Source organism: Martes martes (genome assembly GCF_963455335.1).
Source record: "Martes martes genome assembly, chromosome: 14".
NCBI classification, from domain to species: domain Eukaryota; kingdom Metazoa; phylum Chordata; class Mammalia; order Carnivora; family Mustelidae; genus Martes; species Martes martes.
Genome location: NC_137902.1, coordinates 33,989,126 through 34,004,653, shown reverse-complemented (window position 1 = coordinate 34,004,653; position 15,528 = coordinate 33,989,126). Strand labels below are relative to the sequence as shown.

The 15,528-nt window shown below is 35.0% G+C and overlaps 1 protein-coding gene across 2 annotated transcripts in view; it reads left to right on the top strand.

Annotated features, from left to right (window-relative positions):
* EXOC6 (exocyst complex component 6) overlaps positions 1-15,528 on the top strand; it is a 216,956-nt gene that overhangs the window by 61,178 nt on the left and 140,250 nt on the right. For both annotated transcript variants that reach the window (XM_080823310.1, XM_080823309.1), the window contains exons 7-8: positions 5,632-5,784; positions 8,030-8,098. In XM_080823310.1, coding sequence (XP_080679436.1) covers positions 5,632-5,784; positions 8,030-8,098 — 222 coding nt within the window. The remainder of the gene's footprint in view (positions 1-5,631; positions 5,785-8,029; positions 8,099-15,528) is intronic.

The following is a 15,528-nucleotide window of genomic DNA, read 5'->3' as shown; positions in this document are numbered from 1 at the left end:
ATTTGTTTCTAAATCCTACTTAGTAACTATCAGTTCTGCTTCTTAATATCTGTGGATTCTGTATCCCCCTTTCTATATATCTGGACTGTTGCAATATCAAATTAATTATTCTCCTAATCTCTAGTCTTTTCTCTGCTTATTATTCTAAAATCCAAGTATGACTGCTTTCTCTTCAGTGATTCCCACTGACCCTTTACCTAATTCTAAATTCTTCAGTATGAAACAAAAGCCTCATCTCCTGATACTCCTTCTTCTTATGATATAACAATATTGGATCTCTTACAAATTTTTGAATACACAATTTGTTTCTTTTGCCTAGAATGCTTTCCACACTTCCATATTTCATGTCTGAAGAATTCCTTTTCCCCCCAAAAGCTGGCTTAAGCTTCACCTTGTCTGTGGAATCTGTCTTCCTCTGTCTCACTCCTGTCAGCAAGAGAGGGTCACTTCCTCCTTGGTGTATACATCCCTTATACTTGTCACACTGTATTATAATTTTTATTTTGTGTCCTTAACTAGACAGTGAGTTTTTTTTTTTTAAGATTTTTTTTTATTTTAGAGAGAGTGTGCACATGCGTGTGTGAGCAGGGGAAGGACAGAGGGAGAGGGAGAAGCAGACTTCCCGCCAAGCAGGGAGCCTGATGCTGGGCTCTGTCCCAGGACACCAAGATCATGACCTTAGCAGAAGACAGATACTTAACCGACTGATCCCCCAGGCTGCCCCTAGACAGTGAGTTTTTTAAGTGAGGGATTATATCCTATTTATTTTTTACCTTTCTGGGATCTAATACTGTGCCTAAAATGACTGGCACAAAAAGTTATTTTTTTGAAGGATCTTAGAGCTGAGTCTTAGCTTTTCCAGTGAGAATTTTTTAAAGTAAAAAACAGACTTGTACTTGTAGTGTTTTTTTCCCCCTTTCTTGTGAGAGGTGAATGTACTATGAATAGTCTGATGTTTAAAAACAATTAAATACCTAAAATTCATAGTCTTAGTTCACATTTTCCATATTGTATTTTCTGGCACACATTTTAATAATATCCTTTAGGGGAAAACAGGAGACTAAATGGTCAAATAAGTTTCAGAAATCTGGGTTAAAGTTAAGTATATTTCTTTAGTTATTAATTATAAATTTAGAAAGGGGATACAATGTAGAATGTTTATTTAACTAATTTGGGCATAGAACCTTTTTTCAAGAAATACTGGAGGGGTGCCTGGGTGCTGCATTCATTAAGCATCTGCCTTCGGCTCAGGTCATGATCCCAGGATCTTGGGATTGAGTCCCTCGTTGGGCTTTCCACTCAGCAGGAAGCTGCTTCTCCCTCTCTCACTCCTCCTGCTTGTGTTCCCCCTCTTGCTTTGTCTCTCTCTGTCAAATAAATCAATAAAATCTTAAGGAAAAAAAAAAGAAATACTTGTAGATACTGTGTGAAGTGTTAGTTTTGTACATAACACAGTTTGGAAGCAGTGCTTTTAAAAAATGATTTATACTCTGAAAACAGAAAACCACTGACAAAGTTAGTTTGGACAGCTTGATACTATAGTTCCTTCTGTGAGGTTAGTGGACATTTCATAGATTTTGGCCGAAGAGTGAACCAGTCCCTCCCACCAACACACACATATGCCAACTCAGGAAGTAAATGGTCCCATGTAACTTCAGGGCTTCAGAAAATTAAACATTTTTTTATTACTGATAATCAATTGACGTTAAGGCAGGATGTTTTATGTACATTTATGCATGTATCCTACCTTTTTAATATTTCTGGTATTTTTAATTTTGTGTAGCTGGTTTTTCACTTAAAAAAGAATTAGTGGTACTTTTTTTTAATTTAAGACTGACAATATTCCAAATCAGAGGTTATTAAAATAATTGGATCATTATTGACTTAACTCATTGAAATGAAGAGGAGTATACTCTTTCGTAATTGATATAAAGCTAACTCTAGCATGGGAAACAAAGTCTAAGCAATGGAATTATTAGATATGGGCTTTAAAATTAGCATAGTCAAGGAATTATAAGACAAGATTGAGGATTTTGGCAGATCATTGAAAACCATAAAGTAAACCATTTCTGAGTTCTAGAACTGAAAATACATTACAAATTAAGAACTCAGTGTGTAGTTGGCAGATTAGACACAGCTGAAGAGAGAATTAATGAACCAGAAGTTACGTCAGAGGAAAATATCCAAATTGAGGCTCCGAGAGACAAAAGGATGGAAAGTAAAGAGTTTAAAGACATATAAGATGGGAAGATTTAACGTATGTGTAATCATAGTCCGGAAAGGAGAAGAAAGAGTGATGGACATAAATAATATAGCAGACCTTGAAGCCATGGATTGAAAAATGTTGTGAATTCTAAGCAGGAGGAATACAAAAATCCCATACTTAGGCATATAATAGTAACTTTTTAGAGATGTAAATGAAGAAAAATCTTAAAAGCAACCAGAGGGAAAAATTTATTGCCTTCAAAAGAGTAATAATAATACTAATCTTTAGATGACTTGTCAGCAGAATTAATGGAAGCCAAAAGACAGTGAGCTAATACCTGAAGTGCTGATAAACCGTATCTATCAACCTAGAATTGTTTACCCACCAAAAATTTCTTTTAGAAATGGAGATGAAGTTGGAGTGCCTGGCTGGCTCAGTTGGTAGAACATGTGACTCTTGTTCTTGGAGTTGTGATTCTGAGCCCCATGTTGTGGGTAAGGTTTACTTATAAAACAAAAAAGGAAGGAAGGTGAAATGAAGGTATTTTTCAGATAAAAACCTAGACGATTTATTTCTAGTAGACGTACGTAAAGGAAATATTTTCAGACGGAAAGAAAATTATCCCAGTTAGAAACCCAGAGATGTAGCAAATGAACAGAAAGGGCAACTATTTTGGGTAAAATTGCATATGTTATGTTGGCTGTATAAAACAAAAATGTCTTATGGGGTTTACATATTTATAGAATTAACAGTGCAAAAGAACAATCATATATAAGTTAGGAGAGGAACTGATACGGGTTTGAAAATCTCTGCTAAATTATTCTGCTTACAGGAGACATACCTTACATATAAACATATAGAGAGGTTGAAAGCAAAAGGATAGAAAAGGTACATTGGGGCACCTGGGTGGCTTAGTGGTTTAAGCCTCTGCCTTTGGCTTGGGTCATGATCTCAGGGTCCTGGGATTGAGCCCCGTGTTGGGCTCTCTGCTCGGTGGGGAGCCTGCTTCCCCCCCCCCCCCCCGGCCCCCGGCCTGCTTCTCTGCCTATTGTGATCTCTCTCTCTGTCAAATAAATAAATAAGATCCTAAAAAAAAGAAAAGAAAAGAAAAGATACATCATGCAAGCATCAATGAAAATAAAGCTGATGTATGTATATTAATATCAAAGCAGGCTTTAAGACAGAATTACTAGTAGAGAAGAGGAACATTTCATAGTGATAAAAGATTCAGCTCATCAGGAAAAATAATTCTAAATTTGTTTCCATAAAAATGGTCTCAAAATATATAAAGCAAAAATTGTCAGAATTAAAAGAAATAGACAATTTGACAATCATAATGGGGGATTTTAATACACTTCTTTCAGTAACTGCTAGAAACAGTTGACAAATTTAATAAAGATGTAGTCCTTTCAAATAATATGATTAATAACCCTGACCTAATGACATATGTAATACTGTATCCCATGATTTCAGAATATACATTTTTAAAAGAACATTTACCAAAATTGATTACATTCTGGTCCATGGAACAAATGTCAGTAAACGTCAAAGGATTGAAATGATACAGAGTATATTCTCTAACCATAATGGAATTATTCCAGAGATGAGTAATAAATAGATAAGTAGAAAAATCCCTGTATGTTTGGAAATTAAGAAATAAAATTCTCAATAACCCATAGGTTAAAGAGGAAACTCAATTGAAACCAGAAATGTTTTTTTTTCTTTTTTTAGATTCTTAAAATTGATTTATTTGACAGAGAATGACACAGCAAGAAAGGGAACACAAGAAGAGGGAGTGGGAGAGAGAAGCAGGTCTGCAGGATCAGGGAACCTGATGCAGGGCTTGATTCCAGAATCCTGGGATCACAACCTGAGCCAAAGGCAGATGCTTAACCAACTGAGCCACCCAGACGCCCTAAAACCAGAAAATATTTTGAAGTGTAATGAAAGTAGGACATATCAAAACTTGTAGGATGCAGCAAAAGTTGTGTGTAAGGGAAATTTATAGCCTTTAATTTATGAGTTAGGAAAGAACAACTGAAATCATTAAGTAATGCAAGTATCCATATGAAGGAGTTAGAGAAAGAGTAGCAAAGTGAACTCAAAGAAAGTAGAAGGATATGACACAAACAGCACAGGTAACAGAAACTAAACAAGTGGGTTTACACCAAACTAAAAAGCTCCTGCTTTTTAGCAAAAGGAAGCAATCAGCAGTGTGAAAAGACAGTCCCCAGAATGGAAGGAAATAGTTGCAAGCTATTTGTCTGATTAGGGTTTAATTTCCACAATATGTAAGGAAACATACAACTCAATAGCAAAAACAATCCTTAATCACCTACTTTAAAAATCAACAAGGGAGTTGAATATACATTTCTCCAAAGAAGATACACAAATTGCCAGCAAGTATATGAAATAGTGCTCAGTATCAGTAACCATTAGGAAAATGCAAATCAAAATCACAGTGGGATATATTACCTTTCACCTCTCATGATTGCTGTATCAAACAAATAAAAGACAACGTTGGCAAGTGTGTGGAGAAATTGGAAACTTGCATACTGTTGAGGGAATGCAAAATAGTGTGGCTGCCATTTTTAGGAGGTTCCTCAAAAAGTTAAAAATAAGTATGATTCAGGAATCCTACTTCTGGGTGTTTATCCAAAAGAATTGCAATTAGAATCTTCAGAAAGATTAGCACTCCCATGCTCACGCATCATTGTTCACAATATCCAAGGTGGGGAAACAATACAGATGTCCACTGACAGATGAATGGATTGATAAAATGCAGTATTTATGTACAGTGGTATATGGTATACTGGTCAGTCCTCAAAAAGGAAATTATGAGGTATCTAAAATAGGAAAATTCATAGACTCAAAGAATGGGATAGTGGTTGCTAGGAACTGGAGGATGGGGGGGAATTACTAATCAACAGGCATAAGGTTTCAGTTAAACAAGATGAATAAGCTCTAGAGTACTGCTGTGCAACATTGTACCTGTAGTCAGCAATGATATAATATTAATATATTAATACAGTATTAGTATATGTTAATTATGTAATAATGTATATACACTTAAAAACACGAGACTAGATCTCATGTTAAGTGTTCTTACCACAGTAAAATAAAATTTAAAAAAAGAAAATGGAAGAAAATAATCAAGAGTAGAAATCAGTGTAATAGAAAACAAAATATATTAAGGAGGATCAAAAAGCCAAAAGTTGGTTCTTAGTCTTTTCAAATAATTTTGATAAACCCTGGCACAACTGTTTAGAAATAAGAGTGAGAGCATAAATAATGAATAAAAAAATGAGACATCACTCCAGACCCTACACCAAAGCCACTAAAAATATAGGGAAATATGAAATTCTTGAACCAGTTTTGACCATAATAAATCATATAATAATTGGATTTTTCTTTTTCCAAAATAGGCACAACAGCAGAAAACCTTCAGTGTTGTTCTGCAGAAGCAAAATAATATAAAATTTGGGAAGAATGTGTACATAAATGATAGAATTCCAGAAGAAAGGAATGAAGTTGAATTGAAATGTGGATTTGAGGAAGAGGATGAGAATGAAGAGGAGGTGATTAAAGTTCCTTCCTTCCTTTTCCCCTCCTACTCTCCCTCCTTCTTTTTCTTCTTCCCTTCTTTTTTTTCAAGAATTTTTTCCTTTCGAGTTGTATGTCTGTATGACTCTCAGTCTTCCCATGTGAACATTGGATTTATGTAGATTAGTTTGTAATGAGCTATTAGAACAATGTGTCATCTGAAATATTAGACTGCATAGTTGACAGATGAATAGGATATATTCTAGATTATATTTATAAGCCATAGATAACTGAACCTAGGTGTTCTGCCATCATAAGCAGTAAAATTATAAATGCAGTGGGTTTTTGGAGTGATCACTCATTTATCTGTGGCAAACATTTAATTTCATGGTGGCTTGACCTTGCTGTTTAGACTAATTCTGGAAAGCTTCCTTGTTTTCCCCCTGAATAGTGCTGAGATACTGCAAAATGGTTCTAGTAGATTAAACTTTTTAATTCTTAAAAAAGTCTTAACTATAGGAAACTTGAAATTATTAAGTGTTCACTTTCTTTCATCTTTTTTATCTGAACTTATTCCTAATTTTATTTGCTTCTTTTACTTTCTATACAGTCTTCAGTCGAACCTACTTTTTGGCTTTTCCTTTGAATTTTTTTGAATTTAGTTAATAAGAGCCTATTATTTATAAGTTTTGCCTTGTCGGTGAGAGTTTAAATTGTTTCTCTAGGGACTTAGTTAGGGGCTCAGTATGAACTTTTAATTAACTGATAAAAGAAACCATATGAATTTGTGCCCATGGCCGCCTCTATGGTTGGAGAACAACTGAGAGTTCAGTATGTATTTTTCTACTATATGACCGAGGATGAGTGAAACTGTGTGTGTGTGTGTGTGTGTGTGTGTGTATGTACACAAATGTGTGTGTATATATGAGAGAGAGAGAGCGAGAGCATGAGAGGAGAGAAGTCAGCGGGAGAAGCAGACTCCCTGCCAAGCAGGGAGCCTGATGTGGGACTCGATCCCGGGACTCCAGGATCATGACCTGAGCTGAAGGCAGTCGCTCAACCAGCTGAGCCACCTAGGCGCCCTAATGTCTTCTTGGTATGAAATTAGTGTGTCCTGATTAGCCTCTGGAAATTTATTATTATTTTTTTATTTTTTATTTTTTTAAGATTTTATTTATTTATTTGACACAGAGTGAGAGATCACAAGTAGGCAGAGAGGCAGGCAGAAAGAGAGAGGGGGAAGCAGGCTCCCCCGCCGAGCAGAGAGTTCGATGTGGGGCTTGATCCCAGGACCTTGAGACCATGACCCAAGCCGAAGGCAGAGGCTTAACCCTCTGAACCAGCCAGGCACCCCTAGTCTTTGGAAATTTAATAAATGTTTTTGAAATTCTTTTTTGTTCTTTTTTAATCAGTATTTGGAGAATCTCTATGTTCTCTTCTCCCAAGTATGTTTGAGGTACACAGTCTCTGTCCTTTAATTACTTTATAATTTAAAACATTCAACAATAATGATAAATAAAGAATGAACAATTGAACAAATGCCAAAGCAATTACAGAGGCATTGTGTTTATATTGTAATTTTTTATAGTTGATAAATGTTATAACATGAAGTCCATGAATCTTATTGTTATCTTTAACTTATATTATCCAATAGTAAGCTAGTAGTTTGATAATTTTTATTTTTAAAAAAATTTTTGAGGGGGGGGAGGGGGAGAGGGAGAATCTTTTTTTCTCTTTTTCTTTTTTTAGAGAGAGAGTGTGGGGGGGTTGGGAGGGTAAGGAGAGAGAAAGAATCTTAAGCAGGATCCATGCCCAGCATGGAGCCTGTTGTGGGGTTCAGTCTCATAACCTTGAGATCATGACCTGAGCCGAAATCAAGAGTCGGACACTTAACCAACTGTGCCACCTGGGCACCCCAAATTGATAATTTTTTAAATGGGGTTTTATAAGGAGGGCACATGTCCTGATGAGCATTGGGTGTTATATGCAACTAATGAATTGTTGAACACTACATCAAAAACTAATGATGTACTATATGTTGGCTAGTTAAATGTAATAGAAAAATAAATAAATAAAATAAAGATGGGGGAGAAACGATAAAAGAAAAATCTATGCCAGCTTGCTCACAGTTAATTTTCTTTCTTTGTAGTCTTATGCATTGACTGCATTTAGAGTAAGTAATATCTATTACTTTGGTAATCAGAAAAAAATTGTTATTTCTCAAATATAATTAAATAATAAACAATTAATGCCATTAAAAAATGTGGTTTTATTTTTCAGGTCTTAACTGTTCAGGATCTGGTTGATTTTTCCCCTGTTTACCGATGTTTGCACATTCATTCTGTTTTGGTGAGTACCTTTCATATATGTATATTGCGTGTGTGTGTGTGTGTGTGTATGTGTGTGTACACATATGTATATATATACACATAAATATTTGTATAATAAAAAAGTTATCTATGCATTTTAGGTGTACTTTTCTAAAGGCCGACTATAAGCTCAGTAACCTGTAAATCTTCACACATAACTATTTTAAATATCCCCTGTGAGTAATGCACTTACTTTTTTCTTTAAGTTATAGTCTACTTTCAATTGATGTATCAGTTCATCTTTAAGAACCTTGTAATAGTATACTTCTATTTCATCCTTCTTGCATTTGTGCTGTTGTATCACAATTGCTTTTAAATATGTTGCTTCTACATTTGCTTACTCCTTCTACATTGTATTCATTTTTTATTAAATAATTCTTTTAAAAAATATTACTTTGATATAATTCATATACCAAGAAATTTACCCCTTTAAAGTATATAATTCAATGGTTTTAGCATACTTACGAGGATGTGCAACCGTTAAAACTAATTCCAGAACATTTCATTTCTGAAGAAGGAAACCTCTTAACAATTAACACTCACTCCTCATTCTCCCCTACCTCCAGTTACTGGCAACTACTCATTTACTTTCTTTCTTTATGGATTTGCCCATTCTGGTTATTTCATATAAATAGAATCATAGTAAGTGTGGTCTTTTGTGTCTTGGCCTCTTTCACGTAGTTGAAAGTTAAGATTATTGATTGGGACCTTTCTTCTTTTTTAATACAGACACTTAAACAGCTGTAAATTTCCTTCTAACCACTGCTTTAGCTGCATTCCATGAGTTTTGGTATGTTGTGTTTTGTTTCCATTCATATTTTCTAAATTCTTGTTATTTATTCTTTAACCCACAGGTGTTTAAGAGTATGTTGTTTCATTTCCATATGCTTGTGAATTTCCCAAAAGTTCTTCTCTTACTAATACCAAATTTAATCTTACTGTGGTCAGAGATCATATTTTGTATGACTTCAGTCCTTTTAAATTTATGGAGGCTTGTTTTATGGCCTAACATATGGTTTATCCTGGAGAATGTTCCATGTGCACTTGAGAAGAAGAATGTGTATCTGGCTGTTGTTGGGTGGTGTGTTCTGTAGATATCTGTTAGATCTAGTTGATTTTATATTGTTATTCAGGTCTTCTGTTTCCTTGTTGATCTTCTGCCTGTCTATCTGTTATTGAAAGTGGTAATATTGAAGCCTCCAACTGTAACTGTTGAATTATCTGTTCTTCCTTTAGTTTTGCCAATTTTCATTAATGTATTTTTGAGGCTCTGTTTTTAGGTGAATATATGTTTATAATTGTGTTATCTTTAGGATGGATTAACTTTTTTTCATTAAAAAAAGTCATTCTTTGTGTATTTTTTTGGTTTAAAGTCTATTTTGGCTGCTATTAGTATAGCTACTCTCTCTTTTGGTTACTGTTGGCATATGTTTTTCCATCCTTTTATTTTCAACCTCTTTGTGTTTTTGAATCTAAAGTGTGTATCTTGTAGAATAGAATATAGATGGATTTTTAAAAATCCAGTCTGCCAATTTCTGCCTTTTGACTGAAGTGTTTAGTTCTTTTGCATTTAATGTAATTACTGATATGGCCAGATTTATGCCTGCCATTTGCTGTAATAAATCATGTCTTTTTTGTTCTATTCCTCCGTTACTGTCTTCTTTTGCATTAAATAGATATTTTCTCATGAATCATTTTAATTCTCGTCATTTCTTTTAACATATATATGCATTAATATATAACATATATGAGTAATAAATATATAGATATATATTAGTTACATATGAATATGTACTATAAACATACAAAAATATATAAATATATATTATAATGTTTGTGTATGTACACACATATAACATATAGATTTTTTTTTAGTATTTACTCTGGAGATTACAATTAACATCCTACCTTAAAACAATCTAGTTCATATTGATCTTCCTCCCTTGTGTTACTATTGAGATACTAATTACATCTTTATACATTATAAACCATAATATAATTATTTCTCTATGCAGTGTTCTAAATCAGAAGAATGGAGTTACAAATTATACTGTCTTTTACCTCTGTATTATCTTAACTGGGACTCTATTTCTTCATGTGAATTAGAGTTACTATCTAGTGTCCTTTTCTTTTTGCCTCAAGGACTACTTTTAGTATTTCTTTTAGGGAAGGTCCACTAGCATCAAATTCTCTGTTTTTGTTTATCTAGAAATGTCTTAATTTCTCCTTGGCTTTTTAAGAGTAGTTTTGCTGGGGCATCTGGGTGGCTCAGTGGGTTAAAGCTTCTGCCTTTGGCTCAGGTCATGATCTCAGGGTCCTGGGATCAAGCCCCATACCAGGCTCTCTGCTCAGCGGGGAGCCTGCTTCCCCCCCACCGCCCTTGCCTGCCTCTCTGCCTACTTGTGATCTCTCTCTCTGTCAAATAAATAAATAAAATCTTTAAAAAAAAAAAGAGTTGTTTTGCTGGGTATAGAATTTTTGGTCTTTTTCTTTTAGCACTTAGAAAATGTCTATGGAAGACATTTAGAGTTAAGGTGTTTTGAGTTTCAATTATTCACTGAAATTGTATTAAATTGATATTAAAGTAATTGAAAAGAATGGTAATTATGTTAATTAGAGCAAATAGAATTATCTTCATTAGTTAATGTCTTTTCTTTTAGCCCTCTATTAAAAGGACCAGCTCTGTACTTAATGAACTGAGATAAAAGCAATAGGCACAATATCAATGTAAACTTACTGTTTTACACATTAGTGATGTTTCAAGTACTTGAGCATTATTGAATAGACAGGTAGAATTTTTTCTTTTTAAAGCTATAATAAATTGTACTATTATATAAAAACAGTAATATTTTTAGTCTGTTCTATGATGAAATAATTCTTCAAGTGTGTATGATTGTAAAATACTCTAACTGCTCAGATTCTTTTCAGATTTAGTATTTTATCTTTTATAACGTCAGGTAGTCATATATACAATTAACTGCATTTACACCTGAGGCAAATAGAAGGGTAGGTTCCATCAATATTACATTGCTATATGTAGTGACATTGAAAATTTGACTTCCAGTTGTCTGATCTCGATTTTTCGTATTTTGTTTTGCCTTGTTTTGTTTCTAAACTAGATCATATTGGCTTCTTAACCAAGGTGAAGTTCTTGATTATCTCAGTTGTTAAAGTGGCCTGTGTTGTGGTTTGATTCTTTTAAAACTCCTTTCAAATTAGATGTTTTCCTATAGGTTTTTGGATTTGGTAGAAATGATTTTTGGCTTTGATAATGCTTAATTTTTCTGTCTTATATGGGCCCAGTAAACTGCAGTGAGTACCCATAGGCTCTTCTGTTATTTTGTATATTCCTTCTTCTGTCTATATGATCCAGAAAGATAGTGACCATGAGTGTCATGTATTGTTCTTTCCCTAGTGCTTTTCATTGCATCTGATATTTCATAAAGATTTGCTGGATTAGTAATTGGGTCTTTAACACCACACTCAATTTTTAATAAAACTGTTTTATGTATCTTTATCCTGGTAGCTTATACCAACAGGCACTAAGCCTTCAGGAAAAGAGTATAACTTTTTACCTGGTACAAAAAAGTGTTGAACTGTGCTCGCTTCAGCAGCACATATACAAAAAAGTGTTGAACCATTAGATACTATGTGAGGTTTCAGTGTGGCTTCCCTAAGAATGGTACATTACATATTAAGTTACATTTCATTGTTCATGATTTAAAATTAAAGAAACAGAAAACACAACTAAATGATGAAGATAATTGAAAGTCACCGGTAGAGAACCAGTAGTTTTCATTTTAACTAGTCTGCTTTGTGATTTTTCAGAAATAACCTATGATTCAAATAGTTAAATACTCAAAATAAATGATTACTCTCAGAATTTGTATGTTATTGTAACTAACTATTGCATTATAATTTTCAATAACTTTTAGATCTCTGTATATTTTTGTATCTTTATAATACATAGAATCTATCAATTTAAGAAAGCTGCATTTTTTTTATTTTAATAAACATATAATGTATTTTTATCCCCAGGGGTTCAGGTCTGTGAATCGCCAGGTTTACACATTTCACAGCACTCATCATAGCACATACCCTCCCCAATGTCCATTTCCCCACCACCCTCTCCCGTCCCCTCTCCCCCGCAGCAACCCTCAGTCTGTTTTTTGAGATTGAGTCTTTCATGGTTTGTCTCCCTCCCAATCCCATCTTTTCATTTTTTCTTTTCCTACCTCCCCCCCAACCCCCCCCGCCTTGCATCTCCACTTCCTCATATCAAAGAGATCATATGATAGTTGTCTTTCTCCGATTGACTTATTTCGCTAAGCATGATACCCTCTAGTTCCATCCATGTCGTCACAAATGGCAAGATTTCATGTCTTTTGATGGCTGCATAGTATTCCATTGTGTATATATACCACATCTTCTTTATCCATTCATCTGTTGATGGACATCTAGGCTCTTTCCACAGTTTGGCTATTGTGGACATTGCTGCTATAAACATTCGGGTGCACGTGCCCCTTCGGAGCACCACGTTTGTATCCTTAGGATATATACCCAGTAGTGCAACTGCTGGGTCATAGGGTAGCTCTATTTTCAGTTTTTTGAGGAACCTCCACACTGTTTTCCAGAGTGGTTGCACCAGCTTGCATTCCCACCAGCAGTGTAGGAGGGTTCCCCTCTCTCCGCATCCTCGCCAGCATCTGTCATTTCTTGACTTGTTAATTTTAGCCATTCTGACTGGTGTGAGGTGGTATCTCATTGTGGTTTTGATTTGTATTTCCTTGATGCCGAGTGATGTGGAGCATTTTTTCATGTGTCTGTTGGCCTTCTGGATGTCTTCTTTGCAGAAATGTCTGTTCATGTCCTCTGCCCATTTCTTGACTGGATTATTTGTTCTTTGGGTATTGAGTTTGCTAAGCTCTTTATAGATTTTGGATACTAGCCCTTTATCTGATATGTCGTTTGCAAATATCTTCTCCCATTCTGTCAGTTGTCTTTTGGTTTTGTTAACTGTTTCCTTTGCTGTGCAAAAGCTTTTGATCTTGATGAAATCCCAGTAGTTCATTTTTGCCCTTGCTTCTGTTGCCTTTGGCGATGTTCCTAGGAAGAAGTTGCTGCGGTGGAGGTCAAAGAGGTTGCTGCCTGCATTCTCCTCAAGGATTTTGATAGTTTCCTTTCTCACATTGAGGTCCTTCATCCGTTTTGAGTCTATTTTCATGTGTGGTGTAAGGAAATAGTCCAATTTCATTTTTCTGCATGTGGCTGTCCAATTTTCCCAGCACCATTTGTTGAAGAGGCTGTCTTTTTTCCATTGGATATTCTTTCCTGCTTTGTCGAAGAGATTAGTTGACCATAGAGTTGAGGGTCTATTTCTGGGCTCTCTATTCTGTTCCATTGATCTATATGTTTTTGTGCCAGTACCATACTGTCTTGATGATGACAGCTTTGTAATAGAGCTTGAAGTCTGGAATTGTGATGCCACCGACTTTGGCTTTCTTTTTCAATATTCCTTTGGCGATTCGAGGTCTTTTCTGGTTCCATATAAATTTTAGGATTATTTGTTCTATTTCTTTAAAAAAAATGGATGGGATTTTGATAGGGATTGCATTAAATGTGTAGATTGCTTTAGGTAGAATAGACATTTTCACAATATTTGTTCTTCCAATCCATGAGCATGGAACATTTTTCCATTTCTTTGTGTCTTCCTCAATTTCTTTCATGAGTACTTTATAGTTTTCTGAGTACAGATTCTTTGCCTCTTTGGTTAGATTTATTCCTAGGTATCTTATGGTTTTGGGTGCAATTGTAAATGGGACTCACTCCTCAATTTCTCTTTCTTCTGTCTTGTTGTTAGTGTAAAGAAATGCGACTGATTTCTGTGCATTGACTTTATATCCTGACACTTTACTGAATTCCTGTATGAGTTCTAGCAGTTTTGGAGTGGAGCCTTTTGGGTTTTCCACATATAGTATCATATCATCTGCAAAGAGTGATAGTTTGACTTCTTCTTTGACAATTTGGATGCCTTTAATTTCTTTTTGTTGTCTGATTGCTGAGGCTAGGACTTCTAGTACTATGTTGCACAGCAGTGGTGATAACGGACATCCCTGCCGTGTTCCTGACCTTAGTGGAAAAGCTTTCAGTTTTTCTCCATTGAGAATGATATTTGCGGTGGGTTTTTCATAGATGGTTTTGATAATATTGAGGTATGTGCCTTCTATCCCTACACTTTGAAGAGTTTTAATCAGGAAGGGATGCTGCACTTTGTCAGATGCTTTTTCAGCATCTATTGAGAGTATCATATGGTTCTTACTCTTTCTTTTATTAATGTATTGTATCACATTGATGGATTTGCGGATGTTGAACCAACCTTGCAGCCCTGGAATAAATCCCACTTGGTCGTGGTGAATAATCCTTTTAATGTACTGTTGGATCCTATTGACCAGTATTTTAGTGAGAATTTTCGCATCTGTGTTCATCAAGGATATGGGTCTGTAATTCTCTTTTTTGGTGGGATCCTTGTCTGGTTTTGGGATCAAGGTGATGCTGGCCTCATAGAATGAGTTTGGAAGTTTTCCTTCCATTTCTATTTTTTGGAACAGTTTCAGGAGAATAGGAATTAATTCTTCTTTAAATGTTTGGTAGAATTCCCCTGGGAAGCCGTCTGGTCCTGGACTTTTGTTTGTTTGGAGATTTTTGATGACTGTTTCAATCTCCTTACTGGTTATGGGTCTGTTCAGGTTATCTATTTCTTCCTGGTTCAGTTGTGGTAGTTTATATGTCTCTAGAAATGTATCCATTTCTTCCAGATTGTCAAATTTGTTGGCGTAGTGTTGCTCGTAGTATGTTCTTATAATTGTTTGTATTTCTTTGGTGTCGGTTGTGATCTCTCCTCTTTCATTCATGATTTTATTTATTTGCATCCTTTCTCTTTTCTTTTTGATAAGTCTGGCCAGGGGTTTGTCAATCTTATTAATTCTTTCAAAGAACCAGCTCCTAGTTTTGTTGATTTGTTCTATTGTTTTTTTAGTTTCTATTTCATTGATTTCTGCTCTGATCTTTATGATTTCTCTTCTCCTGCTAGGTTTAGGCTTTCTTTGTTGTTCTCTCTCCAGCTCCTTTAGGTGTAGGGTTAGGTTGTGTATTGGAGACCTTTCTTGTTTCTTGAGAAAGGCTTGCACCGCTATATATTTTCCTCTCAGGACCGCCTTTGTTGTGTCCCACAGATTTTGAACCGTTGTGTTTTCATTATCATTTGTTTCCATGATTTTTTTCAATTCTTCCTTAATTTCCTGGTTGACCCATTCATTTTTTAGAAGGATGCTGTTTAGTCTCCATGTATTTGCATTCTTTCCAAATTTCCTCTTGTGATTGAGTTCTAGCTTCAGAGCATTGTGGTCTGAA